Raw genomic sequence first — 27957 nt, 5'->3', positions numbered from 1 at the left:
GTTGTGTTGCCTCTGAGGCCTCTGATCTGTTCCATTGGTCTATATCTCTGTTTTGGTACCAGTACCATGCTGTTTTGATTACTGTAGCCTTGTAGTATAGTTTGAAGTCCGGTAGTGTGATGCCTCCCATTTTGTTCTTTTTGCTTAGAATTGACTTGACTATGCGGGATCTCTTTTGGTTCCATATGAAGTTTAAGGTGTTTTTTTCCAGTTCTGTGAAGAAGGTCATTGGTAGCTTGATGGGGATAGCGTTGAATCTGTAAATTACTTTGGGCATTATGGCCATTTTCATGATATTGATTCTTCCTAACCATGAACATGGAATGTTTCTCCATCTGTTTGTGTCCTCTCTCATTTTGTTAAGCAGTGGCTTGTAGTTCTCCTTGAAGAGGTCCTTTACATTCCTTGTTAGTTGTATTCCTAGGTATTTTATTCTCTTTGTAGCAATTGTGAATGGCAGTTTGTTCTTGATTTGGCTCTCTTTAAGTCTGTTATTGGTGTATAGGAATGCTTGTGATTTTTGCACATTGATTTTGTATCCTGAGACTTTGCTGAAGTTGCTTATCAGTTTCAGGAGATTTTGGGCTGAGACGATGGGGTCTTCTAGATATACAATCATGTCATCTGCAAATAGAGACAGTTTGGCTTCCTCCTTTCCTATTCGAATACCCTTTATTTCTTTTTCTTGCCTGATTGCTCTGGCTAGAACTTCCAGTACTATATTGAATAGGAGTGGTGAGAGAGGGCATCCTTGTCTAGTGCCAGATTTCAAAGGGAATGCTTCCAGTTTTTGCCCATTCAGTATGATATTGGCTGTTGGTTTGTCATAAATAGCTTTTATTATTTTGAGATACGTTCCGTCAATACCTAGTTTATTGAGGGTTTTTAGCATAACGGGCTGTTGAATTTTGTCAAAGGCCTTCTCTGCATCAATTGAGATAATCATGTGGTTTTTGTCTTTGTTTCTGTTTATGTAGTGAATTACGTTTATAGGCTTGTGTATGTTGAACCAGCCTTGCATCCCTGGGATGAATTGTACTTGATCATGGTGGATAAGCTTTTTGATGTGCTATTGCAATCAGCTTGCCAGTATTTTATTGAAGATTTTTGCATCTATGTTCATCCTGGATATTGGCCTGAAGTTTTCTTTTCTTGCTGAGTCTCTGCCACGTTTTGATATCAGGATGATGTTGGTCTCATAAAATGATTTGGGAAGGATTCCCTCTTTTTGGATTATTTGGAATAGTTTCAGAAGGAATGGTACCAGCTCCTCTTTGTATGTCTGGTAGAATTTGGCTGTGAACCCATCTGGACCTGGGCTTTTTTTGGGTGGTAGGCTCTTAATTGCTGCCTCAACTTCAGACCTTGTTATTGGTCTATTCAGGGTTTCGACTTCTTCCTGGTTTAGGCTTGGGAGGATGCAAGTGTCCAGGAATTTATCCATTTCTTCCAGGTTTACTAGTTTATGTTCATAGAGTTGTTTGTAATAATCTCTGATGATGGTTTGAATTTCTGTGGAATCTGTGGTGATATCCCCTTTATCGTTTTTTATTACATCTATTTGATTATTCTCTTTTCTTTTTTATTAATCTGGCTAGTAGTCTATTTTGCTAATCTTTTCGAAAAACCAGCTCCTGGATATATTGATTTTTTTGAAGGGTTTTTTGTGTCTCTGTCTCCTTCAGTTCTGCTCTGATCTTAGTTATTTCTTGTCTTCTGCTAGGTTTTGAGTTTTTTTGATCTTGTTCCTCTAGCTCTTTCAATTTGGACGATAGGGTGTCAATTTTAGATCTCTCCTTGCTTCTCATCTGGGCATTTATTGCTATATATTTTCCTCTAGAGACTGCTTTAAATGTGTCCCAGAGATTCTGGTATGTTGTGTCTTCATTCTCGTTGGTTTCGAAGAACATCTTTATTTCTGTCTTCATTTCATTCTTTATCCAGTCAACATTCAAGAGCCAGTTGTTCAGTTTCCATGAAGCTGTGCGGTTCTGAGTTAGTTTCTGAATTCTGAGTTCTAACTTGATTGCACTGTGGTCTGAGAGACTGTTTGTTATGATTCCCATTCTTTTGCATTTGCTGAGGAATGATTTACTTCCAATTATGTGGTCAATTTTAGAGTAGGTGCGATGTGGTGCTGAGAAGAATGTATATTCTGTGGATTTGGGGTGGAGAGTTCTGTAAATGTCTATTAGGTTTGCTTGGTCCAGGTCTAAGTTCAAGTCCTGGATATCCTTGTTAATTTTCTGTGACATTGATCTGTCTAATATTGACAATGGGGTGTTAAAGTCTCCCACTATTATTGTGTGAGAGTCTAAGTCTCTTTTTAAGTCATTAAGAACTTGCCTTATGTATTGCTCCTGTATTGGGTGCATATATATTTAGGATCGTTAGCTCTTTTTGTTGCATTGATCCTTTTACCATTATGTAATGTCCTTCTTTGTCTCTTTTGATCTTTGTTGCTTTAAAGTCTATTTTATCAGAGATGAGAATTGCAACTCCTGCTTTTTTTTGCCCTCCGTTTTCTTGGTAAATCTTCCTCCATCCCTTTATTTTGAGCCTTTGTGTATCCTTGCATGTGAGATGGGTTTCCTGGATACAGCACACCGATGGGTTTTGGCTTTTTATCCAGTTTGCCAGTCTGTGTCTTTTGATTGGGGCATTTAGCCCATTTACATTTAGGGTTAATATTGTTGTGTGTGAATTTGATACTGCCATTTTGATGCTAGGTGGCTGTTTTGCCTGTTAGTTGATGCAGATTCTTCATTGTGTTGATGCTCTTTACCATTTGGTATGTTTTTGGAGTGACTGGTACTGGTTGTTCCTTTCTATGTTTAGTGTCTCTTTCAGGAGCTCTTGTAAAGCAGGCCTGGTGGTGATGAAATCTCTGAGTACTTGCTTGTTCACAAAGGATTTTATTTTTCCTTCACTTATGAAGCTTAGTTTGGCTGGATATGAAATTCTGGGTTGAAAGTTCTTTTCTTTAAGGATGTTGAATATCGGCCCCCACTCTCTTCTGGCTTGTAGGGTTTCTGCTGAGAGATCTGCTGTGAGTCTGATGGGCTTCCCTTTGTGGGTAACCCGACCTTTCTTTCTGGCTGCCCTTAGCATTTTCTCCTTCATTTCAACCCTGGTGAATCTGACGATTATATGCCTTGGGGTTGCTCTTCTTGAAGAATATCTTTGTGGGGGTTCTCTGTATTTTCTGGACTTGAATATTGGCCTGCCTTACTAGGTTGGGGAAGTTTTCCTGGATGATATCCTGAAGAGTATTTTCCAGCTTGGATTCATTCTCTCCGTCACATTCAGATACACCTATCAAACATAGATTAGGTCTTTTCACATAGTCCCATATTTCTTGGAGACTTTGTTCATTCCTTTTTACCTTTTTTTCTCTAATCTTGCCTTCTCGTTTTATTTCATTGAGTTGATCTTCAACCTCTGATATCCTTTCTTCTGCTTGGTCAGTTCAGCTGTTGAAACTTCTGCATGCTTTGCGAAGTTCTTGTGTTGTGTTTTTTAGCTCCATCAATTCACTTATATTCCTCTCTAAGTTGTCTATTCTCGTTAGCATTTCATCAAATCTTTTTTCAAGGTTCTTAGTTTCTTTGCATTGGGTTAGAACATGTTCTTTTAGCTCACAGAAGTTTCTTATTACCCACCTTCTGAAGCCTGATTCTGTCAATTCATCACACTCATTCTCCATCCAGCCTTGTTCCTTTGCTGGTGAGGAGTTGTGATCCCTTGTAGGAGGAGAGGCGTTCTGCTTTTGGGTGCTTTCATACTTTTTGCGCTGGTTTCTTCCCATCTTTGTGGATTTATCCACCTGTCATCTTTGTAGTTGTTGACTTTCAGATTGGGTCTCTTGAGTGGACGTCCAGTTTGTTGATGATGAAGTTATTTCCTTCTGTTTCTTAGTTTTCCTTCTAACAGTCTGGCCCCTCTGCTGTAGGACTGCTGAGGTCCACTCCAGGCCCTGCTTGCCTGGGGATCACCTGCAGTGGCTGCAGAATAGTAAGAGTTGCTGCCAGTTTCTTCTGCTTTGTCCCAGAAGGATACCCGCCAAATGTCCGTCTGAGCTCTCCTTTATGAGGTGACTCTTTGGATATATGCAGGTCAGGGAGCTGCTTGAGGAGACAGTCTGTCCTTTATAGGAGCTCAAGTGCTGAGCTGTGATCTCGGTTGTTCACTTAGAGCTGCTGGGCAGGTACGTTTAAGTCTGCTGCAGCAGAACTCATAAACCCCTTTTCTTTTCTCCAGGTGCTCTGTCTCAGGTAGTTAGGGCTTTATTTATGAGTTTCCGTTGTGCTGCTGTTTTTTTATCAGGGCTGCCCTGCCCAGCGAGGAGGCAGCCTAGTCACTGTCCGCCTGCAGAGGTTTTGCTGAGCTGCTGTGAGCTCCGCCCAGCTGCTGTGTGAACTTCTCTGCAGTCCTGTTTTTATACGGGTGTAGTTAGAACTGCCTCGGCAAAGCCGGCCCACCTCTGTAATGGCGGACTCTCTCTGTAGTGGCGGGTTGCCTTGGCAACGGCGGTCTGCTACAACAATGGTGGACTACCTCCGTAGTGGTGGAGTGCCTCAGTAATGGCGGACGCCCCTCCCCCACAGAGCTGGACCTTCCTGGGTTCAGCTATGCTTGCTGTGAAACTCTCAACCCAGATCATTTCCAATTGCTATTTTTTTGTGGGATTGGGACCAGCCAAGCCTGATCACCTGGCTCCCTGCCTCAGAGCCTTTTTTTTTTTTAGTTGAACAGTCGACTCTCTCCCAGGTGTTCCAGTCGCCTGTTGAAAAGGTGCCAGGATCTGTGTGATTTCCCGTGCAGTGACCCACTGTGCTGGCTGAAACAGCAGCGCTGAGATTCGCCGCGTTCTTTTGCCTGGGAATCTCTTGGCCTGGCTCCCTGTTTCAGTCCCCTTTTTAATGAGATGAATGGGCGACTCTGCCTTCCCGGAGCTCCAATCGCCAGCTAAAACAGTGCCCGGACCCGTGTATTTTGTACGGAGAACCACTGCCCTGGGTTACCGGCAAAGCAGCCGCGCTGGCGAACCATGGGGCTCCTCCACCTGGGAATCTCCTGGTCTGTGGGCAATAAAAATCCATCTGGAAATACAGCGTCCACTCACCCTCTGCGCTTTCACTGGGAGCTGAAATCCCGAGCTGCTCCTAATCGGCCATCTTGGATCCAACCCCCCATGATGTTGCATTTATACATTCAATGGTGTTTTCTTAACACCATGTTTGTGTTTGACGTAACTCGATAGCAAGACTAATTGCACTGTATTTTAGGTATTCCCAGGATTGCTGACAAAGGGAGAAATGTTACCAGGCAGCATTCCCAGAGTATACGTGTGAGCCCTTCCCTGGCACCTTGATTTGGAGTAGTCTCAAGTTTTGTGTTGTGGTCTGTGCTTTTCCAGGTGTTATATAACATTGCTTTCATGTATGCCAAGAAGGAGGAATGGAAAAAAGCTGAGGAACAGTTAGCATTGGCCACCAGCATGAAGTCTGAGCCCAGACATTCCAAAATCGACAAGGCCATGGAGTGTGTCTGGGTAAGCATATCGGTGATGCAGGTGGTGAGAGGAGTTCACTGGATGCTCATTTGTCTCAGAGGACGTGCCACTGAGAAACCATCAAAGTGGTGCTTTTACTTTCTGTGAGTCCAGGTAGCACTCATCTAAGGGTATAGTTCCACTTAAGATCTTGAATCTGTGCTCAGAAGCTGAGGCCTAGAGTATAGGATGACAGAGCTCATGCCTCACAGCGCCCTCGGAGTGGGGCCCCTTGGCAATGTGGAACAGGATGTGGGATGCTGGAGCAGTCTGCACAGACTGTTAGCACTGAGAGGGCAGAGCCCATGTCTGCTTGATCACCACTGAGTCCTCAGCCTGGCACAGTGCTAGGCACATAAGAGCTCTCAACAAAAATGTTTTGTTTTGTTTTTAGATGGAGTCTCACTCTGTTGCCCAGCTTGGAGTATAGTAGTGTGATCTCGGCTCACTGCAACCTCTGCCTCCTGGGTTCAAGCAATTCTCCTGCCTCAGCCTCCCAAGTAGCTGGAATTCCAGGCGCATGCCACCATGCCTGGCTAATTTTTGTATTTTTAATAGAGATGGGGTTTTGTCATGTTGGCCAGGCTGGTCTTGAACTCCTGACCTCCAGTGAACCATCCACCTTGGCCTTCCAAGATACTAGGATTACAGATGTGAGCCGGTGCACCTGACTAAAAAATGTTTTGATTATGTGAATAAATGACGAAAGTTATTCATACTTCAAGCATACTTGTGAATAAGGCTAGCTTTAAATCTGATCTTTAAAACACAGAGAAGAGGGCTCAAGTCAGTCTTTATATGCCTATCCTTGTCAGCAAACACCCATCCAAGGGAGCACCATCATGAGCCTTGCTTGATCCTGGGCCATCTTTCTCGTGGTGGTGCCATCTACACTGTGCAAGAACCCTACAGACACACACACAGTGGGAGAGGAGCAGTTCCTATGGGAAAAGAGGGTACTGGGTAAACAGCACCAACAATGTCTGCATGGCCTCTCAGCAGAAGGTGATATTGAAATCAACGATCCCTACCTTAACACCCTAGGGGAATGACAGTATCATTTGGAAAAATGCTTCTATGTGGTTATCTCAATGAATTCTTGCATCTATTCGCTGAGGGAGGCAGGACAAGCATCGTCACCCCCATTTTCAGGTAGGGAAATGCTACGTTTTCTGTGTTACAGAAGCAGAAGCTGTATGAGCCCGTGGTGATCCCTGTGGGCAGGCTGTTTCGACCAAATGAGAGACAAGTGGCTCAGCTGGCCAAGAAGGATTACCTAGGCAAGGCGACGGTAGGTGGGATTGCTCAGCTTCCCCTGAGTCTCCCATGGCCTGGGCCATGTGGAGCAAGGCGGGAGGGACTCTTGAGAGGAGGGTGGCCTCCTTGTGGCTCTGTCCCTGGGATGGCAACGAGAGACTTGTTTATAGGAACGAGATTTGGCTGAAAGATAGGCAGCCACTTCTGGTTTATTTTCTCCAGGCTGCTCTCATTCCTCCCTTCCAGCTTGACCCTAGGTGAGAGCCAAGGGTAACTCACAGAATGCTGAGTCTTGGGGACTGAGCCAATGGAGGGAAAACACAGCCATGAGGGGCTCACTAAATGTGAAGAGAGAACCAGGAAGGGTGGCTCATGCCTGTAATCCCGGTGCTTTGGGAGGCTGAAGTGGGAGGATCACTTGAGGCCAGGAGTTTGAGACCAGCCTAGCTAGTGGAGAGGCTGAGGCTAGAGGATCGCTTGAACCCAGGAGTTCAAGGTTACAGTGAGCTATGATTGCACCACTGTACTCTAGCCTGAGTGACAGAGTGAGACTCTGTTTCTAAAAAATAAAAATAAATATGGAGAGAACATGTTAGGGAAAGAGATTAGCATGGGATCCTCTTGGCTTAATGTGCCTTGTAGTTCATGTTTTCCTGGGCTGAGGAATCTTTCCCCACTCCTACAGCCCTATGTTTAGACTATGTCTTAAATTGAACTTCTTCTAAATCCAGGTTTGGCCAGGCGTGGTGGCTCATGCCTGTAATCCCAGCACTTTGGGAGGCCAAGGCAGGCAGATCACTTGAGGCCAGGAGTTCAAGACCAGGCTGGCCAACATGGTGAAACCCTGTCTCTACTAAAAATACAAAATTAGCCAGGTGCTGTGGCGCATGCCTGTAATCCCAGCTACTCGGGAGGCTGAGGCAGGAAAATCGCTTGGACCCAGGAGGTGGAGGTTGCAGTGAGCTGAGATCATGCCACTGTACTCCAGCCTGGGCAACAAGAGAGAAACTCTGTCTCAATAATAATAATAATAATAATAATAATAATAATAATAATAAATCCTGGTAAATTCTTTCAGACATGATCTGAAGTGAGTCAGGAGTGCCCTTCCAAAACCACATTTGACTTTGACACATTCGTAGGGCTAAAGTTGCCCAGTGGTCGGGTAGCTGGGTCTAGCATACCAGCAGAGGTCAAGAAAGGCTGGGTTAATGGAAACACCCCAAATATCTATCAACTGATGAATGGATAATCAAAATGTGATATATCCATGCAACAGAATACTATGCAGCCATAAAAAGGAATGGAGTAGGATTCATGATACAACATGCATGAGCCTTGAAAACATGAAGTTATGTGAAGGAAGCCAGACACAAAAGGCCACCTGTTACACAACTCCACTTATATGAAATGTCTTGTGTAACCTCTCAGCACTGAGAGGGCAGAGCCCATGTCTGCTTGATCACCACCGAGTCCTCACAGCCTGGCACAGAGCTAGACACATAACAGCTCTCAGCAAAAATGTTTTGATTATATGAATGAATGATGAAAATTATCTATAGTTTAAGCATATTTGTAAATAAAGCTAGCTTTAAATCTGATTTTTAAAACTCAGAGAAGAGGGCTCAAGTCAGTCATAGAAAGCGAAGTGGTTGTTGCCAGTTTAGGGGGAAGGGGCATGTGGACTAACTGCTTAATGGGTACAGCATTTTCTTCTGGGGTGATGAAAATGTTTTGGGCTGGGCACAGTGACTCATGCCCATAATCCCAGCACTTTGGGAGGCCAAGGCGGGTGGATCACGAGGTCAAGAGATCGAGACCATCCTGGTCAACAAGGTGAAACCCCATCTCTACTAAAAAATACAAAAATTAGCTGGGCATGGTGGTGCACGCCTGTAGTTCCAGCTACTCGGGAGGCTGAGGCAGGAGAATTGCTTGAACCCAGGAGGCGGAGGTTGCGGTGAGCCGAGATCGCGCCATTGCACTCCAGCCTGGATAACAAGAGCGAAACCCCATCTCAAAAAAAAAAAAAAAAAAAGTTTTGGAATTAGATAGTAAGTTAGATTAGATAGTAAATTAGATAGTAAGTTAGATAGAAAGAATTAGATAGAAAGTTTTGGAATTAGTTGCACAGCATTGTGAGTGTGATAAATGCCACTGAATCATTCACTTTAAAATGACTAATTTGGGCCGTGCACGGTGGCTCACGCCTGTAATCCCAGCACTTTGGGAGGGTGAGGCGGGTAGATCACCTGAGGTCAGAAGTTTGAGACCAGCCTGGCCAACATGGCAAAACCCCGCCTCTACTAAAAATACAAAAATTAGCCCAGTGTGGTGGCGCACACCTGCAGTTCCAGCTACTTGGGAGGCTGAGACAGGAGAATTGCTTGAACCCAGAGGTGGAGGTTGCAGTGTGCTGAGATTGTGCCACTGCACTTCAGCCTGGCAACAGAGTGAGACTCCATCTCAAAAAAAAAAAAAGTTCATTTGTGTTATACAAATTGCACCTCAATAAAAACATTTTTTTAAGAGAGGAGAAAGCAAGCCTGTGTTAGCCGGGGTGTGTGAATACTTGTTTCTTCAGTTGCTGAAATCCTAATCCAGAGGATCAGGAATCTAATCCTTAGTTACTGTCCACGTCTGAAACCAGGCTCAGGGCATGAGCAAGGAGGGACACCCAGAAGAATGGAAACAGCACTGGCAGAGCCTCACACCCGCCTGTCCTTGATTTCAGGTCGTGGCGTCTGTGGTGGATCAAGACAGTTTCTCTGGGTTTGCCCCTCTGCAACCACAGGTAAGGCAATCCTGACCTTCTCCATGGGCCTAGTTCTCGAGAGCTTTCTGTGAGCATCCAACTGGGGAGAGAGACTATGTGTGCTGAGCTGCCTTCTTGTAAGGCTCCTTCAAGTGGCCCTCAGTGCAGCTGAGGGATCTGCCTGCCCTCTCGCAGTCCTAGGTTCCATGGCTGGTAAGGAAATGAGGCAATGTCAGACTTCACCCCAAGTCCTCTGAAGCCAGCTCTCCTGCTTCCACCCAAATGTCAGTCTTCACATATCTAAAGAGATGTGCTGATCCTCTCTCTCAAGCCTCAACCATTCTCTCAGGAAGCTGAAACACAAGCTATGGAAGGCTTGTTAACAAAGCCTCTTCTTGGGTACAGGGGCAAGTGGGGAACCCTGTGGGGCCTGGGCCTGAGGTTTGGGCTCTCCTGGCTCTACCCATCACCCATGTGCAGGGGTTCCCTCAGGAACACAGAGAGTGTGAACCCTTTCTCTGCCCAAACTGGGCTTGGAGAGGTGGGCTCAGATGAACTGGATGACAGTGGAGCTAGAAATGCAGACAGTGCTTCCTTGTGAAGGGAAGTGGGAGCACGTAGAGGAAGAAGAAAGCTCTGTGGCAATGAAACCGTCATGGGAAGAGCACTGGCCAGCACTGGCAGAGGGCGGGTTTTCTGAGCAGGGAGCATGTGTTCCAGATCTAGAGTCCGTGATCTCTTTCTTTACAATAAAGTTGATGAAAGCCTTGCTGAAGTCCCTTCAGCTTCAGCCCAGCCAGAGGACCATGAGGGAAACACAGCCCAGGTCACTGGACTCCATGGTATCCAGTGTAGAACAGGGGATGAAATCTTTGCCCAGTCAGTGGATCCTGTGTCAATTTTAAATACTCAGAAGTGGCCAGGAACAGTGGCTCATGCCTGTAATCCCACCATTTTGGGAGGTTGAGGTGAGCAGGTCACTCAAGTCCAGGAGTTCCAGATCAGCCTGGCCAACATGGTGAAACCCCCATCTCTACTAAAAATACAAATATTAGCAGGGTGTGGTGGCAGGAGAATCACTTGAACCTGGGAGGCAGAGGTTGCAGTGAGCCGAGATCACACCACTGCATTCCAGCTTGGGTGACAGAGCGAGACTCCATCTCAAAAAAAAAAAAAAATTAATTAAAAAATACTCAGAAGTGTCATGTGACATAGTAGACATTAATTACAGAACAGAGCTTTTGGAAACTGTCCTAGGAAAAGGACAGAGCTCAAGGTCGAAGCACTCTTATGACACCATGTTGCTGTATGAGAGCTAGCTCTAGAAACTAGCTCTGGCTCTAAATGAATTGCTGTGCTAGTGAAACCTGCACCTGGGGAGCTGGTGGGAGGTGTAATTTCCCAGTGTTCAGTCAGGGTGACTGTGCCCTCTTCCGAGACAGTGTTCCCATCAGTCAATAATGCATTATTTGATTTTCTGGTCTGGAAGAACGCCTGAGTTACCATTAGCCGTTTGTTCTCTCTCCCTGCTTTCCCTCATTGCCTTTTCCATTTTCACTTCTCCTGAATGTTCAACAGGCAGCTGAGCCTCCACCCAGACCGAAAACCCCAGAGATCTTCAGGTAAGTTAGATTTAAATCCATATGTAGAATATCCAGGCTCCAAGCCTGAACTGATGGCAAGAAAGGGAGGGATGAAGATGAAACTCAGGTCAGGGTGTAAATCTTGTGGAATTTTCTAGAATGTCAGGCTTCTTCTGTTATCAAGGTTAGAACAGAATGATATGGTGGGGGTGGAGTCTTGGCTGTGGTAGGGTGGGGCATCGGGACCTGGCTGCAGCTATGTGGTGTCCCAGTGGCCCCTGTCCACGTGCACAGCCACCCACGTGGCAAGGGGTTGTCGCCGAAGGGGAGTCGTGTCCTGTCGAACATAGCTACCCTAGGGGCCAGGACACTGACCTCAGGTAGGAGTTCAGTTTCGCACTGGCCACAGCCCCCACTGATGGGGGCAAGCAGAGCTCTCTGGAGACAGGAAGCTGGAATGGCGTCCCTTTTCCTGTGCAAGCACTTTCCACTCCCTATTGGCATGTGTTTTCTGAAGAAGTAAAGGGGAAGGACTCAAGAAAAGGAAGTCCCTCTGTAAGCTGAAAAACAAAGGGTGACATAACCTACAGCTTTCTTAAGAATTCCCTCTAAGTAATGAAGCACGCCTGGTCCTCCTACCCAAAAAGGAGGTTTCACAAAGTGGTCGGCTGGGCGCGCTAGCTCTTGTCTCATGCCTGTAATCCCAGCACTTTGGGAGACAGAGTTGGGCAAATCACTTGAGGTCAGGAGTTCGAGACGAGCCGGGCCAATGTGGCAAAATTCCATCTCTACTAAAAATACAAAAATTAGCTGGACGTGGTAATGCGTGCCTGTAATCCCAGCTACTCGGGAGGCTGAGGCAGGAGAATTACTTGAACTGGGGAAGTAGAGGTTGTAGTGAGCCGAGATCGCGCCACTGCATTCCAGCCTGGGCAACAGAGTAACACTCTGTCTCAAAAAATAAAAATAAATAAAAAGTGACAAAAGTACCAAAGCAACTACAAAAATGAGGGCGCTGGATGAGCTCGTTCCTAAACTCCCTGTCGGCTGGAAGGGCCCGTATTTCCTGCAGGAATAGACACACTGTCTGGAAACAAGGAAGGGCTGAGGAGGAAGTAACGGAGCAGGGAGTAAAGGGAGGGAAGCCTGAAACCTGAACACCAGCTCTCAGTCACACCTTCCAAAGTGACACCAATCAGAGCCCCAGAGCCTAGAAGCGTGGTCAGCTCTGAGGGAACCGACACGGCACCACCGCAGCTGGGCAGCCTCAGAGCCCTCTAGGAGCATCCCGCACGCTGCCCGTCACCTCCCCTCCTCACAGCCTCCTTACCCTGGCCCAACGCTGGCTCTAGGTGGTTCTCCTCCCTCCTCTCCCACCTGTCTTTCTCACCCAGATGGCTCTCACTTGACTTCCGCCTTGTGCTGTTCCCCTGACCACAGTCACCTGATCCACCCCAGCCCAGCCGCAAGAGCTGGACGAGATGACCCAGCCAGGGACCTTCCTCCTCAGAAGGGAAGGGAGGATGAGGATTGTAAGGCCTCACTATCTAGTGTTGTGGCTTTTTGCTTTAGTTCTTGTCCCTCTGCATATATGGTCATGAGCACGTGTACACCAGTTTCTTACCAAGACCTCTTGGGAGCCCAGGCAGGCTCGGCGTCACCTAGGCAGTTGCAGTTAGGTGTGGAGTTAGACCCAGGCTGGAGCCAAGTCCCTGGCTCCAAGTTCACTGTGCTTGTGTGAGGGCATGTGGGCTGGATATTGTGTCTACCCCCGGCAGGGCTCTGGAAGGGGAGGCTCACCGTGTGCTGTTCGGGTTTGTGCCTGAGACACAAGAAGAGCTCCAGGTCATGCCAGGGAACATTGTCTTTGTCTTGAAGAAGGGCAATGACAACTGGGCCACAGTCATGTTCAACGGGCAGGTATGCAGAGGATTGGGAGTGGTGCGATGGGCATGGGATCCCGGCAGCAAATGCAGTCTTTCTGCAGAGCAGTATCTGCTGCCTTCTGTGCAGACCGGCCAAATTCTTTTGCCTGCTCGCCATCCTTCCCCGGGACTCTGGGCTGCTGTGTGGTGTGGGTACTGATGAGCACATCTTTATTTTTGCTTTCTGATTCTGTGACGCTGCGCTGCAGAAGGGGCTTGTTCCCTGCAACTACCTTGAACCAGTTGAGCTGCGGATCCACCCTCAGCAGCAGCCCCAGGTAATGCCATGCCAAGGCCTGACCCATTTCTTCTCACCATTTAGAGATCTCTCCCTGGAGGGGAGAAGAGCAGTGTAAAGAGGTGCTGTCGGGACCCCTGGAGAAAGACTCACTAGTCTTGAGCCTGCCTTGAGATGGCACCAGCTGCCCAGAGCTGAACCTGGGAATGAGGGAGAAAAGCCCAGATGTGTTAAGTTGAAGGTATCCATAGATCCCATTGGGCCCACCCACCTTTGCGACTCTTCCTGGTCAGAAGTGACTTGGGAAGCAAAGCCTACAGTATATGAGGGTTAGGTCTTCCCAGGCATGTCTGCTTCACCTGGAAGAATGCCAATGTGTTGGCTGGTGCAATGCCATTAGAAATACAATGAGGCCGGGCACAGTTGCTCACGCCTGTAATCCGAGCCCTTTGGGAGGCTGAGGTGAGAGGATCACTTGAGCTCAGGAGTCTGAGACCGGCCTGAGCAAAATAGAGAGATGCCACCTCTATACAAATAAAAATAATAAAATGAGATCTGCTTTAGAGCTTTGAATCAGAGTGGGCCTTGCCAGCCACTGCTTCTAAACTGAATACCTTCCTCACACTTCAAAAGTCTATCCTTCTGCCCGGCCTAGAGGGCTGTCTTTGTTGGATCTGAGCAGCCCTGTAAGTGATTCGACGGCAGTGGAGCCTGTCTCTCTCCAGACTGTGCGACCAGTTGTATATGAGCTCCGCCCTCCCTGGTCAGAGTCACTGTATCCAGCTGCTTTGAAAAGTTTCAGATGCCTTTCTCAATGCCCTCTGCAGTGGAGACAGGAGCTCAGTCCCACCCCATGTCCAGTGGATTTCCAATACGGCTGAAAGAAATGCTCAAGCGGCAAGAGCATTTTAGCGGGTTAGGACTCTTCTTCCCACTGTGGTTTTCATTTTCATCAGGCCAACCCCACCTCCTCTTTTGGCCAACATTTTCCTTCGTCTTTCTCAAATGTCCTCTTCCTGGTCAGAAGTTTTAGGAAGTTATTTCCATCTGGCTCCTTTTCATGGAATCTCTGTAGGGGGATCTTCCCACATCCTCCCCTGCCTGGGAACTTTTCTGATCATCACTCCCTGTTGCTTTCAGGAGGAAAGCTCTCCAGAGTCTGACATCCCAGCTCCTCCTAGTTCCAAAGCCCCTGGAAGACCCCAGTTGTCACCAGGTGAGTGGTCCTGGAGCAACAGCCTTGGTCTGGGTGCAGGAGCATGCCAGGCTGCTTCCTGAGTTCCTCTCCCTGCCTTCCAGGAAGTTCTGGTTTCTTCTTTTCCCAACATGTCATTCAGCTAACGACCACACAGCCCCAGAACCCTCCTTTCCTGCACTACCCACCCACCCCAAACATGAAATCAACGTCCTCTCTCCCTGCCTGCTACAGAGCACTCACCAGGCTTGCGTGAATGTCGCTGGTCTCTGAGTGACTCACCTAGTCACCAAAGCCCTTGATCGTTAGGTACTGAAACCACGTCTCAGGAAGAAAAGTTGAAGTAGCTGTACATGTTTACCTCAGAAGGGCATAGAGTGGCTGTTTTCAAATGACTGAGGCACTGTATCTGGAAAAGAAACTGTTCTGTGGAGCCCTGAGGCTGAACAAAGAGCCAATGGGCAGATGTGAAACAGAAATGTTCTATCTGAAAGGCTGTTTCCTGGTACGGAGAGGGCTGTCTTGGGAAGTGATGGGCTTCTTATCATTCATGCACTTGAAGCAGATTCTGGATAAGTGCTTGGTAGAGGTACATAGAGTATGTGGTTGGCCAGATTCTACATCAATGATTGCCACACATGCCTGATCATCAGAATCTCTTGGGATGTCCCTTCCCCCATTTTTATTTTGAAAAACATCAGACCTACAGAAAAGTTGACAGTAGAATACAATACACATTAGAATATCTTTCACTTAACTCACCAACTGTTAACATTTTGCACCATGAATTGGCCCTGCTGCATTCTATTTTTCCCCCCGAGCCAGTTGGAAATAAGTTACAGACTCGTGCCACTTCACCCTACATATCTGCAAACACACAGGCACCTGAATAATCACAATAGAATCATGGTATCCAGGACACTTAACGTTCGTATAACGTTATATAATGTATATGCCATATTCAGATTGCTCCCATTGCTCCTGCTCAATGTCCTTGACAGCTTTTTCGTTGTTATCTTTTGTCTAGAGGCTCATCAAGGATCACATATAAACCTAGGATGATTTTGTGAATACGGGGTCCTAGGCTACTGGCTCTTGATTATTTAGGACTGGAGTAGGGCTTGGGAATTTGTATTTTAGAAAAAAACTTCCCACGTGATTCTAATGATCAGCTAGGTTCGAGATGAATGGTCTTTTCTGATCATGTACGCCTATAGTAAATATCTTTATGCATGCTTCTCTTACATAAATTATATTACATTAATATATGGTGCACTTTAGGAAACATACAAAAATAAAGAATCAGGTGAGGATAAGTGGCTCTAATAGTTCTTCCTGTGGCCTCTGGCTCACCTTGCACTCCTGATTTTCATTGCTTTGGATCCTGTGGGTTTAACTGCCTTTTGGGATCCCACTAACCTCGTGGGTTGGTGAGGATACGCTGGTCCTTTGATAATTACCTACAGGCTCCCTGGAAGCAGAGACAGTTTGTTCATGTGTTCGTGACCTTCATGCTTCCCCAGGGTTAGATTCTCCCCACAGTTCACTAAGGTTAGTGATTCCCCCACAGATTAAAGGGTAAGAGGTTGGAGGCCCTGTTGGAAGAGGTTTCATCTGTGCGTGGCAGGGGCTGGCCAAGCGTGTTCACTCATCATCACCTTTTGTTTTACTGCCTGCTTTTTCCATTTAGGTCAGAAACAAAAAGAAGAACCTAAGGTAACATTTTTCCCTTGTACTGTTTCAAGTGGTAGAAGATGGGAGAGATTGGGCTATCAACCACAGACACATCTGTCTAGATTGTAGAAAGAGCCCCAGTGGAAGGGTCGAACCAGTTGCTACCTTACAGAGTCCATGGGCTGGGGACCTCTTAACAGCCTCCCCCACTATCATGCACTCATTTCCTACTTCCCAAGCTGGTGGGCCAGATCCTGTTCAGGAGGAATTCCTGTCCAAGCACAGGTCGGGCTAAAGGACCTCTGAAGGCCTTTTAGGCTATGATGAAACCGGTTACTTATTGGCCTCTCGCCTGCTGCATGGGGTACCCCCCGTGCCAAATCACAAAGCTGCGGTGACCTGGGATGTTGAGAGAAAGCCTCAGACACTCAGGAGTTCCCTCTGCTTCCTCCCCACTCAGGAAGTGAAGCTCAGTGTTCCCATGCCCTACACACTCAAGGTGCACTACAAGTACACGGTAGTCATGGAGACTCGGCCCGGGCTCCCCTACAGCCAGGTCCGGGACATGGTGTCTAAGAAACTGGAGCTCCGGCTGGAACACACTAAGCTGAGGTGAGCTCCATGCGGGCAGCTGTGCGGAGTACAGTGGGGACCTTGTGCTGGCCTGGAGGACGGAAGAGGAGGACGGTGTTTGTGATCATGTTCTCTGACTTATTCTTACTCATTATCCCCACCCAGCTACCGGCCTCGGGACAGCAATGAGCTGGTGCCCCTTTCAGAAGAGAGCATGAAGGATGCCTGGGGCCAGGTGAAAAACTACTGCCTGACTCTGTGGTGTGAGAACACAGTGGTGAGTGCAGTGAGGGCATCTAAGCTTACATTTCCACTGGTCCACTTCCTCAACAATTTGACATTTACCAAGCACCTTCTGTGTGCTGGGCACTACGCACGGTGTTGGGGATATAGTGGGTAACAAGTCACAGCTCTGCCTCCCTTTTACCTGCATCGTCACTCCAGTTGCAGCAGGGAGAGAGTTTCCCACAAGAGAAGAGCAGGCCCAGCAGGGCAAGAGCCCACAGAAAGCCTCCTGCGCCTTCGTCGGCTCCCTGCCTGACTGTCAAACATCCCGTCCGTCACTGTCAAGCAAGGTTGGAATGACGTCATAGCTTAAGGCCGAGCTCAGAGCCATTCTTCACCTTCTTAAGCTGTTTCTTTTCTTTTCCTTCGCTCCTTCCTTCCTTCTCTCCCTCCCTCTTCCTCTCTCTCCTTTCTTTCTTTTTCTTTTTTTGTTTCTTTTCTCTCTTTCTCTTTCCTCCCTCTTTCTTTCTTTCTCTCTGTCTCTGTTTCAGCTCTCTCTGTCACACAGGCTGGAGTGCAGTGGCACAATCTCACTGCAACCTTCACCTCTCGGGCTCAAGCAATCCTTCCACCTCAGCCTCCCAAGGTGTTGGGATTATAGGCATGAGCCATTGCACCTGGCCAACCTTCTCAAGTTAACATGAGGAAGAACACTTTCACATGAGGGTGAAAGAAAACAGCATTTCACAAAGAGATGATTTGGGTAACAGCCTATTAACAGCAAGTATCTATGAGAACTTCCCATGTGAGATACTGTGCAAAGTGCATTGTGTGTGTCAGTTCTCACAATCTTCACAACTGTGTGAAGTAGACATTATTTTCCCATTTTATAATTTAGGAAACAAGGCAAAGAGAGGTCAAGCAGCTTGACCAAGGTTAAACAGCTGGTTAGTAGTGGAGCTGAACTCAGGCAGGCATTTTGATTCCAGAGCCTGCCTCTATTCCTAACTACCCGGCTGTACTGATGGAACCAGGGCAGGCTATCTGATTAGCCTGAGGTTTTACTAGCCTGAAGTCTGACTTTCAAGAACAGTGGGAGTCAGTTGAGACGTTAGAGGCTGGAAGCATTAATGGTGGCCACAAGGGGAGATGCTTGGACTCCGCCCATTGGTCTCCAGGGGAAAAGTTGCCATTTCTTTTTGTTGTTGATGTTAATTCCCTCCGCCAACTGCAGACCCGAAAACCACCCGTCTTCTTTCTCTAAATATACTTTCGCCTTTTATAGAATTTCATTAAGTGGATTGTACAGTGTATGCAGTCTGTTTCACTAGTCTCGCCCTTTTGATTGCTAAATGGTATTCCATTGTATGGACACTCCACCTGCTTGTGGACGTTTGGGTTGTTTGCTGGTGACATTTTTCAGCAAACGCTTGCTGAGCATCTAGGGCTCTGCAGATAGGCAGGCACGGGAAGCCTCATGTTTTGTAAACTGATGGAGGTTCAGAAATGGCATACTGTGTTATGGAAGCATGTGGTAAACTATTTAACCAGGAACTGCCAGAGGGAAGTGGAACAGGTAGGAACTGTCTTCCTGAAGAAAATGCTGCTGAGATCATCGTGATGTTTCACCGTAAAACATAAATAAGAAATTAGTGAGGTGGAGGAGGAAAGGATGCATTATACAGACGGAAAGGAACACCATAAAAGTCAACATAGTGAGTAAAGGGGCTCAGTGTTCCTGGATGCAATGGGGAGGGTGGAGGGAGACAGGCTGGAAAGGCAACATATCATGGAAGGCCTTGAACACTAGGATGCTGCTATGAGCAGGGAAGAGAGTCAAGTCTTGCTTTGAAAGAATGGTTATGAGGCATAGGAGCAAGGCAGGGAGGCTGAGCCTAGGATAGCCAGATCTTCCTGATGAATCAGCTCCCATCCAGTCCTGAGGCTGGAGACAACCCCAGATACAGCATTAATGAGGCCAGTCTCCAGTGACCAAAGCCGCTAATTAGGGCTATTTCAGAAGTTTCAGCTCTCCCTCTATTCACCTGTTTTTCTGACTTTGCATTTTTAGGCTGTGGCATCTGCAGTTCCATTGGTGTAGGGTGGAGGGAGTATCATACGAAACAGTTCATATGTGAATCCTTGGGAGAGCTGCCGTTTTCTACCTACAAGTGGATTTGGAGATGTAGAAATGAGCAAGCAGGAAAGCTATTCTGGCTCATCCTGGCCTGGAGCCATGGTAGAGGCCGAGTCCTTCCTGCAAACCTCATCCTCACAGCTGGGCAGAAGCGTTTAAAGGAACGAGGTCTTTGGTAGATTCTCACTCAAGTCAGAGACAAATGTTTGCTGGAAAAGAAAAAGAAAAGTGGGAGAGGAAGAGTGAAAGATAAGGAACCTAGAGAAGGGCAGTGCATAAACAGCCACTGGGGATGAGACTCCCTGGTGTTTCTGGCTGAGACAAAAGGCCCCGGTACCCTGGGGGTAAGAGTGAGTGTGAGTGAGTGTAAGGGGTCTCTTGGAAATCCAAAAGGTCACTTTAGGTTTTCCAACTGTCTTTGGGCTAACCCCTTCAGCATCTTTTTAAAAAGATTTTTCCTAGAATGAGTTCTGCTGTAAATGTGAACTACTTCACTTCAACTTTTTTTTAATTAAAATTTTTTCCTTTGACAGGAACTTCAATCTATTTGGTGGCTACACATAGCCAACCCTCTTAAAACTCCCAGCAATGTTTTTGCAACTTAATCCAGGCTCAGGAGTCACTGTGGAATGTTCTTTATCACTATGCATTAGCCTTGGAGGCAGCAAGGCAGGTTCTCACTCACTAGGAGAAAGAAAATGGGCCAGGCAGGAAATTGGGAAATTAACAGGCCCTTTATTATTTCAGGGTGACCAAGGCTTTCCAGATGAACCGAAGGAAAGTGAAAAAGCTGATGCTAATAACCAGACAACAGAACCTCAGCTTAAGAAAGGCAGCCAAGTGGTGGCACTCTTCAGTTATGAGGCTACCCAACCAGAGGACCTGGAGTTTGAGGAAGGGGATATAATCCTGGTGCTATCAAAGGGTAAGTGCTACTCCAAGATTATTGAAACAAATTTACATGTTAGCAGAAACAAGGTTAAGGGCAGAGAAAAGAAAACATCAATAACCTACAAACAAAACTTTGGCCAGTGTTTTCAACCTCCTTCCTAGCATTTAGCTGGAAAGAGCAAAGCTGAGTGCTCAGACTTTCCCTGTGTATTGCTCTAGTAGCCAGGAAAGCAACAAGTAGCTCAGACTGTCTCAAAAACAAAAACAAAAACACAGTCTCTCTCTGTCACCCATGCTGGAGTGCAATGGTGCAATCTCAGCTCACTGCAACCTCTGGCTCCCAGGTTCAAGCGATTCTCCTGCCTCAGCCTTCTGAGTAGCTGGGATTACAGGCACCCGCCACCATGCCTAGCTAACTTTTGTATTTTTAGTAGAGATGAGGTTTTGCCATGTTGACCAGACTGGTCTCAAACTCCTGGCCTCAAGTGATCCACCTGCCTCAGCCTCCCAAAGTGCTGGGATTACAGGCATGAGCCACCACACCCGGCCAGTGATAACATCTCAGTTATTAAAGAATGAGTATGCTTTGGAAAGCATGGATTCTCATTCCCAGAGGTAACAAATTGGCTGGAATCATTCTGCCTTTGCATCAAGCCATACAACATTCTGCAAACCATAGTTCTTTGAATTAATGTACTTTTCAAAGAGAGAAGTAGGTAAATTTTGCCTTAAAAACCAGCTATTCAGAACTACCCTGTGTCTCTGGAGACTTTCTTGATTCTGTTTGGAATGAACAGACTAAAAATTCAAACAGCTTGCCTGTAATCCTAGCTACTAGGGAGGCTGAGGTAGGAGGATCACTTGAGGTCAGGCGTTCAAGGGTGTTGACTGGGCAATATAGCAAGACCCACCTCTTAAAACTGGGAAGTTCTAAGAATCCCTTGGAGAGTTTGTTAAATCAATTCCTGGGCCCAGCCTCCAGAGATTCTGATTCAGGTCTGGGTGCGGGGCCTACCAAGTTGCATTTCTACCAAGTTTCCAGGTGATGGTGGTCTACTGCCTACATTCAGAGAAACACTGTTCCAACTGATGGTTTGCCAGCCTAATTCTCTACCTGGACACAAAAAAGTCCCATCATAAAAGCCCTGCTCATACGCTGAGTCTGTCTGCACTACCAATGCAAAGCAGTGAAAACTACTATCAATTATAACAGAAAATCCAATAGATAAAGAGAGTGGGAGATTTTAAAGTAAACGGGAGAAGGCTGGGTGCAGTGGCTCACACCTGTAAGTCCTAGCACTTTGGGAGGCTTAGGCAAGGTGGGTAGATCATTTGAGGCCCAGGAGTTCAAGACCAGCCTGGCCAATATGGTGAAAACCCGTCTCTACTAAAAATACAAAAGTTAGCCGGGTATGGTGGTACATGCCTGTAATCCCAGCTACTCAGGAGGCGGAGGCAGGAGAATTGCTTGAACCCAGGAGGTGGAGGTTGCAGTGAGCTGAGATGGTGCCATTGCACTCCAGCCTGGGTGACACAGTGAGACTCAGTGGCAAAAATAAATAAATAAATAAAAATAAAAAAAGTTAATGGGGGTAGAGAGAGTATACAAGTGTGTAGCAATTACTTAGAAATGTGAGTAGTATAGGCCCAGCGTGGAGGCTTACACAGGTAATCCCAACACTTTGGGAGGCCAAGGTGGGTGGATCACCTGGGGTCAGGAGTTCAAGACCAGCTTGGCCACATGGTGAAACCCCATCTCTACTAAAAATATTAGCCGGGCGTGGTGGTGTGTAGCTGTAGTCCCAGCTACTCGAGAGGCTGAGGCAGGAGAATCACTTGAATCAGGGAGGCAGAGGTTGCAGTGAGCTGAGATTGTGCCATGTACCCCAGCCTAGGTGACAGAGACTCTGTCTCAAAAAAAAAAAAAAAAAAAAAATATATATATATATAGAGAAGCAGAGTGTTCCAACAAGAGAGAATGGTGAGTCAGTGGAAGAACTGGGTTGAACACCTCCCAGTGCCACTTTCTAGTTTCCTAAATCAACCAACCAGCTCGAATGGCCATCGTTTGGGAGAGGGAGCAGGAATAAAACGAGCGGACACCTAAAACCACCTTTTGGGTAGATATGGAGAGAGGTAGTGCACTTATTACTGTGATCCATCTGTACCAGTCTAAGTTGAGGAAGTACCCATATTGTAGCACTTCAACTGAAAGCAGAATTTAGCATGCAGTCAGGGTAGGAGGGGAGTTCAACTGCTTTCGATAGTTGAGACGGTTTCATCTACAAAGTGTTTCTCAAACTTTAACGTGCATGTGAATCACCTGGGGATCTTCCTAAGTGGATTCCGACTCTGGTTTCAGTTGGGGTCTGGGATTTTTCATTTCTAATATGCTTCCAGTCCGCAACCTACCCTGTAAGTAGAAAGACTCGACAGTGATTTGTATTTAGAATTGCCTGAGAGAACTTGTGGAAAAACTGCTGCCCAGTCACACCACACATTAAAGCAGAATTTCTGGGGGTAGGATCCAGGCACCAGTGCCCTAATGTCTGATCTAGATGCACAATGACAAACTTTGAACTGGCTGTGTGGTCTGGTGGATGGGCTTTGGAGATTATACCTCAGTTATCTGATTTTTACTGGCAGAATGGCTTTGAACACGCTGTTCACTTCTCTGAGTCTCCTTTTCCTTAGTAAAATATGGATAATATCTACAAGTTATTATGAAGTCTGAATATATTTTCTAAGTACAATGCCTGTACTCTATTAAAGGCTCTGAATAGGAGCTATTAAAATCTTTATATTTTACAAACATGTACTAACCCATCACTGGCTCCAACTCAGCTGTTTAATGGAGTTCACTGAAAAGAAAATAACGAACTTTCACTTTTAATATATTTAACCAATGGCATGTCCCTTTTCTGTAGTCAAAACAAAGATTTCCAACAAAGCTCAGGTAAAATTATCTCCTTTCCTAAAAAATTGGGCCAGGAACTGTGGCTCACCCCTATCACCACAGCACTCTGGGAGGCTGAGGTGGGCGGATCACTTGAGCCCACAAGTTTGAGAGCAGCCTGTGGAATGTGGTGAGATCTGTCTCTAATACAAAAATTAGCCAAACGTGGTGGCGCAGGCCTGTAGTCGCAGTTACTTGGGAGGTTGAGGTGGGAGGATCACTTGAGCCCAGGAGGCAAAGGTTGCAATAAGCCCAGATCGTGCCACTGCACTCCAGCCTGGGTGACAGTGAGACCCTGTTGAGGGTTGGCGGTAGTGGGGAGGATGGAAATTCTAAGGATTCATTGTGCAGTTTCTTTGACCTTACTTCTCCATCTGGTAACTTTCTGAAAAACATAATTCATCCTTCTGCATTTTGCTCCGTCATTATCACATTTAAGACAAATTAGTAAGATGGTTAAACCCTGTGTTCACTCTCAAACCACTTTGAATTACTTTTTCCTGTTGATCACAATTACCGGTGGGGAAGGGTGACCAATAAAATACTCTGTGTGGAACACCGACGGTAATCTCCCTCACTGGTTTTAGAAACTGATGTGTACTTTTCCTCTTTTCAGTGAATGAAGAATGGCTGGAAGGGGAGTGCAAAGGGAAGGTTGGCATTTTCCCCAAAGTTTTTGTTGAAGAATGCACAACTACAGATTTGGAAAGCACTCCGAGAGAAGTCTAGGATGTTTCACAAACTACAAAGCTGAAAATGAAGCCCTATTACTTGTAAAATTTAGTACCCTTCTGCTGCACGCTGTACAGAGACATCATTACAGTTTGGAAGTGTTCATTATTCCCTGTTAAAATTTAACCTACTTGGCAATGATGTGAGTACCCAGGATGATTTATTGGGGCACAGGGGGTGAGGGGATGGGGACAGGTGAACGTTAGGGGAGACGAAAAGTGGATGGAAGTGTCTGGAAAGGGCATGAGAGGGTCTTCTAGGTGCTGATCCTGTTTTTTGCTCTGAGTGCTGACTACCCAGCTGTATTCACGGTTAAAACTCATCAAGCTGTATATCTGGTTGGTGCACTTTCCTGTGTCATACCTCAATTTAAAAAACCCTATCATCTTCAAAAACCAAGACACCCAAGTCCAGGCTCAAGGACCAAGTATAAATATTCCTGTTTCTGAACCGTTACTATAATTGACTCTGAAGACTTGAAATAACGTTACAGGTTATTCATAAGGCATATACAAATAAACTTGTTTTCTTTTTCCATTAAGTCTTGTTGCTTAAACAGAACCTGGACTGAGTTAGGTTCTCAGGGAATACAGTAATTCCACAGAGAACTAAAATACTAGAATTACATACCTTTGTACTTCTCAGAGAGGAACGTGTTACAAACTCAATACTGAGTATGTGTCACCAACATTTAAGTGATGAAAAGCAGCAGTGTTCACGAAACCAGTTGGTTAGTAGTATCTTGTTAGCTGACACTTGGCAATAGTTAAGCATTGCTTCACAATGGAGACATGTTCTGAGAAATGTGTTGTGCAAACATCTATCATCTAGAGTGCACTCACACAGCACTAGATGGGACAGCCTACTACACAGCTAGGTGACCAGGTATAGCCTACTGCTCCTAGGCTACAAACCTGTACGGTGTGTTACTGTGTTGAATACTGTAGGCAGCTATACCACAATGGTAAGTATCTGTGTATCTAAACAGCGGTCAGTACAAATGTGTTATAATCTATGGGAGCATCATTGTATATGCAGTCTGCTGTTGACCAAAACGTTGTTATATGGTAAATGACTGTATATATTAATATGCATAACAGAATGCAACGGATTTGGTTAACCCTATTGTCCAATTTTTCAGGATTAACTTGGGTGAAGGATTTTATAACTATTAGACCTTAAGGCCTGGCCTTAATTCCTCTCTCTACCCCCTTCTTGTATTGTATGTATTGCTTTTGCTAACAATTTTTCAAGTGGGTAGGTGCTTGTGAAAAGCAGAATAAGGAAGTGAACCGCAGACCGAATCAACACCTAGGTGAAAGGACAGAGGGTCAGGGTGAGCACACAGACATTACGGTTAGCTACAGCACTGGCTTCCAGCGCACAGCTGAAGACCCAGCAAGCTACCACGGGAAACTTTGGACATAAGGAAAAGACTGCCTCAGTAACAGCTACAACAGGAATAAAAATGATGGGCTGTTAACTCCTTAAGTCATTCTTTTATTAAACAGAATAATTTTGATAATTGGCTTCTTTCTACTCATGCCTTTCCATTATAATTAATTATAATTTCCATAATTCATTGGTCTGGAATGCTACTAAAAGCAAAAATAACTGAAAAATATTCAAGTTCTAAACATCTGTGCCTTTCCTTGGATGTGTGAGTAGCTGAAATTCTTGTCTTTTAAGTTGTATTTTCTTCAACACTTATCTTTTAGAATAGGAAAGAAATAATAATCGATACACAGATGTGGTTGGAGAGAACATGGTTTAATTAAAGGCAAAGCTGATTTTCAGCAGCTGCAGGTCTTGCACAGACAGACAAAAAAAAAAAAACCAGAAAACAAAACAAAACAAAAAACCACAAAAGAAAGTTTACTACACAAAACCAGTTTCTGATAAAGATTCTCCTCCCCCTCCTCATTACTCCACAGTGAGGATGATAAGGCGAGGAATCTCGCCCCAAGAGTTAGAAAACATTCCAGACACCAAATTCTCATGCAGAATGGGGCTTTAGATGGGAACTGGGTATTACTGGGAGTGAGATGGTAAACCTGGTTAGCTTGTCTAGGGCGCAAGAATCAGTGACAGTTCAAACACTGGAATGTTGCAGCTGCCTGAATGCAGAGCTCAAACACACAGACTGGGTAAAGGTAGTAGGAAAAAGGCTTGGGACAAGGAGCGAAAGGTAGACACAGGGAAGAGACTGAAGAGAAGCACAAAAGGTTTCCTATTGCCATTGGGTGGGGGGCTTCACCTTTTCAGACCTTTCAAAAAAACAAAACAAAACCCAAACACCATGTCAAACTAAAAGAGCAATAATGTAAGCATACTGGGGGGAGGGGCTCCAACCACTCTCTCTGAAGAGCAATGAGCATTATCTCACCCCTTTTCATTGCTGGGGTTGCCCAGACTCCAGTGACAACCGGGGCTCCTGGATGTGCTTTGCTCTACAGCTGTGTTCCAGCTCTTAAGTTCCACACTAACTCCATACACTCACACACACACAACCCCTCCCCTTTGGGACAGCAGATGGGCATGTGTGTGTACACAAACATACTCAGAGACACACAAAGGAGAGACCTCCCAGAAAATAAACCCTACCACTAGCACAGCAATTGAACATTTAGATTGTTTCCATAATTTCCCCTTAAAATATTACTCTTCCAGGAAATGACTAACAGAAATGCTGTCCTTCTGTTTCTACCCAAGAACATTTTCAGTCCTCTTTCCTCCTAATAAATATCAAATAAAGAGTTTCTTTTCCTCTCTTTCGCCTTCTCCAAAATGGACGACGTCATTTTCTTCTGTGCGTGATGTGCACATGTCCGTGTTGCCTTGAATTTCACTCTGAGAGCAGAGGCTGGGAGACTGCAGCTGGGCAGGGGCCTCCGCCCTCTGTGGGCTATGCAGATACTGCTGCTTTCTTCCTCTTCAGACTCTTTTGGGCCCCAACTGCTGGACCCCATGCTGTTGCTTCTTGGGAAGATGTGATGTCACACACATGAGGAATAAAAACAATTACCAGCATACAGCATCAGGTAAAGAAGGGATGGAGATGGGGCAGGAGGGTGGGAAGTAGAATGGGCGCACAAAAACCAACCGAACGAAAAATAACCACACTGAAAGCTTCTACCTATTAGAATGTGCCAGGCTGTGATGGACTAGCCTGCCTTCTGTGAGACTGCTTGCTATGCGACTGCAAAATGTACAGGAATCAAAAACATAATTTGAAATCCTCCAGCAGTCACCTGCTAGTCCAGCCCAGCACCACCACCCACACTGCATCCTTGATTGGGGCTCGAGCACCTACAGAGTGGAGGGCATTTCCTGCTGGAGTCTCCAGGCCAGAGGAGGGCCTACCAGAACCTTCTCGGAGGCCTTGAACTCTCCCTTATGGAACACTTCCACTGGCTGAAGAGGTCGGTTCCCCATCCTGTCACCACCAACCTCTCACAGGAGCAGTGAACGGGGCTTTCCTTGCTACACACTTGACTAGAAGCACACCTGTGTATGGAAGAATTCAGTGTGATACTTTACTACTGAGAGTAATAACAGTAAAAGATGTTTAGGAATAATTTCAACTACATTCTCAGTCAGCAAAGCAATCATTAATGGATTCCTATTTTTATTCCCCAAAGAGGAAAAAAGGACTAAGAAGTTCCCATTGGCTTCTCCCATCTGCCTTCCCTTCTCAGCTTTCACTTCCCATGTGGCCGGGGACATGCACGATGGAGAAGGTGAGAGGCGGTGATACCAAGTAACTGAGTGAGATAAACAGCAGTTCCTCTCTCTCTCCCTCCGGAAGGCCCCGGGGGGACGGAGAGTTCCTGATGGATTTTTCTTTTTGTTGCACTGCGAACATTTCGTGCACACTCAGCGGGCTGGTGGAATACTTACACCCTCTTGACAGCGAGAAACAGAAAAGAGGGCTGCCACCTGCAGGGGACTGTGTGGGCCAGTCCTGCAAACCCAACATGCCATGGTTTATGGAGCCTTCATTCCCAGGTTGCCACTTTGGCCTCAGTGTGGAGGGTTCATGGTGCCTTGTCCCCGTTGCTGTTTCTGCTTCTGCTGCATTAACAGCTGCTCCAGAGCGGAAGGTCCAGGATGCATCATGGAACTGGACCAGATAGACTGAAAAACAGCCCAGATCTTGTCAGCAGAGGTCAAAGGCCCACTTGTTTGAAAGGGATTTGCTTTTCAATCCCAGTCAAATATAAAGCCATATATACGGCCTCAAAGCCCAACCCCACTGCCCC

General features: G+C 46.1%; 2 protein-coding genes across 21 annotated transcripts in view; one reads left to right on the top strand and one right to left on the bottom strand.

Moving 5' to 3' along the window:
- Nucleotides 1-27957, top strand: part of NCF2 (neutrophil cytosolic factor 2) — a 78670-nt gene that overhangs the window by 44636 nt on the left and 6077 nt on the right. For 7 of the 8 annotated variants that reach the window (XM_064370487.1, XM_012444371.3, XM_064370486.1 and 4 more), the window contains 12 exons: nucleotides 5420-5554; nucleotides 6738-6845; nucleotides 9546-9605; nucleotides 11145-11188; nucleotides 12928-13069; nucleotides 13284-13352; nucleotides 14453-14528; nucleotides 16198-16223; nucleotides 16642-16793; nucleotides 16920-17031; nucleotides 19864-20041; nucleotides 23580-25224. In XM_064370487.1, coding sequence (XP_064226557.1) covers nucleotides 5420-5554; nucleotides 6738-6845; nucleotides 9546-9605; nucleotides 11145-11188; nucleotides 12928-13069; nucleotides 13284-13352; nucleotides 14453-14528; nucleotides 16198-16223; nucleotides 16642-16793; nucleotides 16920-17031; nucleotides 19864-20041; nucleotides 23580-23692 — 1215 coding nt within the window. In that variant the 3' untranslated portion in view covers nucleotides 23693-25224. Of the gene's footprint in view, nucleotides 1-5419; nucleotides 5555-6737; nucleotides 6846-9545; nucleotides 9606-11144; nucleotides 11189-12927; nucleotides 13070-13283; nucleotides 13353-14452; nucleotides 14529-16197; nucleotides 16224-16641; nucleotides 16794-16919; nucleotides 17032-19863; nucleotides 20042-23579; nucleotides 25225-27957 lie in introns of those variants that run through there. The other variant, XR_001106040.2, reaches the window with a different exon arrangement.
- SMG7 (SMG7 nonsense mediated mRNA decay factor) overlaps nucleotides 25447-27957 on the bottom strand; it is an 81670-nt gene continuing 79159 nt past the window's right edge. For all 13 annotated transcript variants that reach the window (XM_012444357.3, XM_012444362.3, XM_012444360.3 and 10 more), the window contains one exon: nucleotides 25447-27832. In XM_012444357.3, coding sequence (XP_012299780.2) covers nucleotides 27719-27832 — 114 coding nt within the window. In that variant the 3' untranslated portion in view covers nucleotides 25447-27718. The remainder of the gene's footprint in view (nucleotides 27833-27957) is intronic.

Source organism: Aotus nancymaae, unplaced genomic scaffold (genome assembly GCF_030222135.1).
Source record: "Aotus nancymaae isolate 86718 unplaced genomic scaffold, 86718_ANA_hifiasm-v0.15.2.pri h1tg000108l, whole genome shotgun sequence".
NCBI lineage: Eukaryota > Metazoa > Chordata > Mammalia > Primates > Aotidae > Aotus > Aotus nancymaae.
The sequence above is the reverse complement of the archived record's forward strand: the minus strand, read 5'-3'. Positions and strand labels throughout refer to the sequence as shown.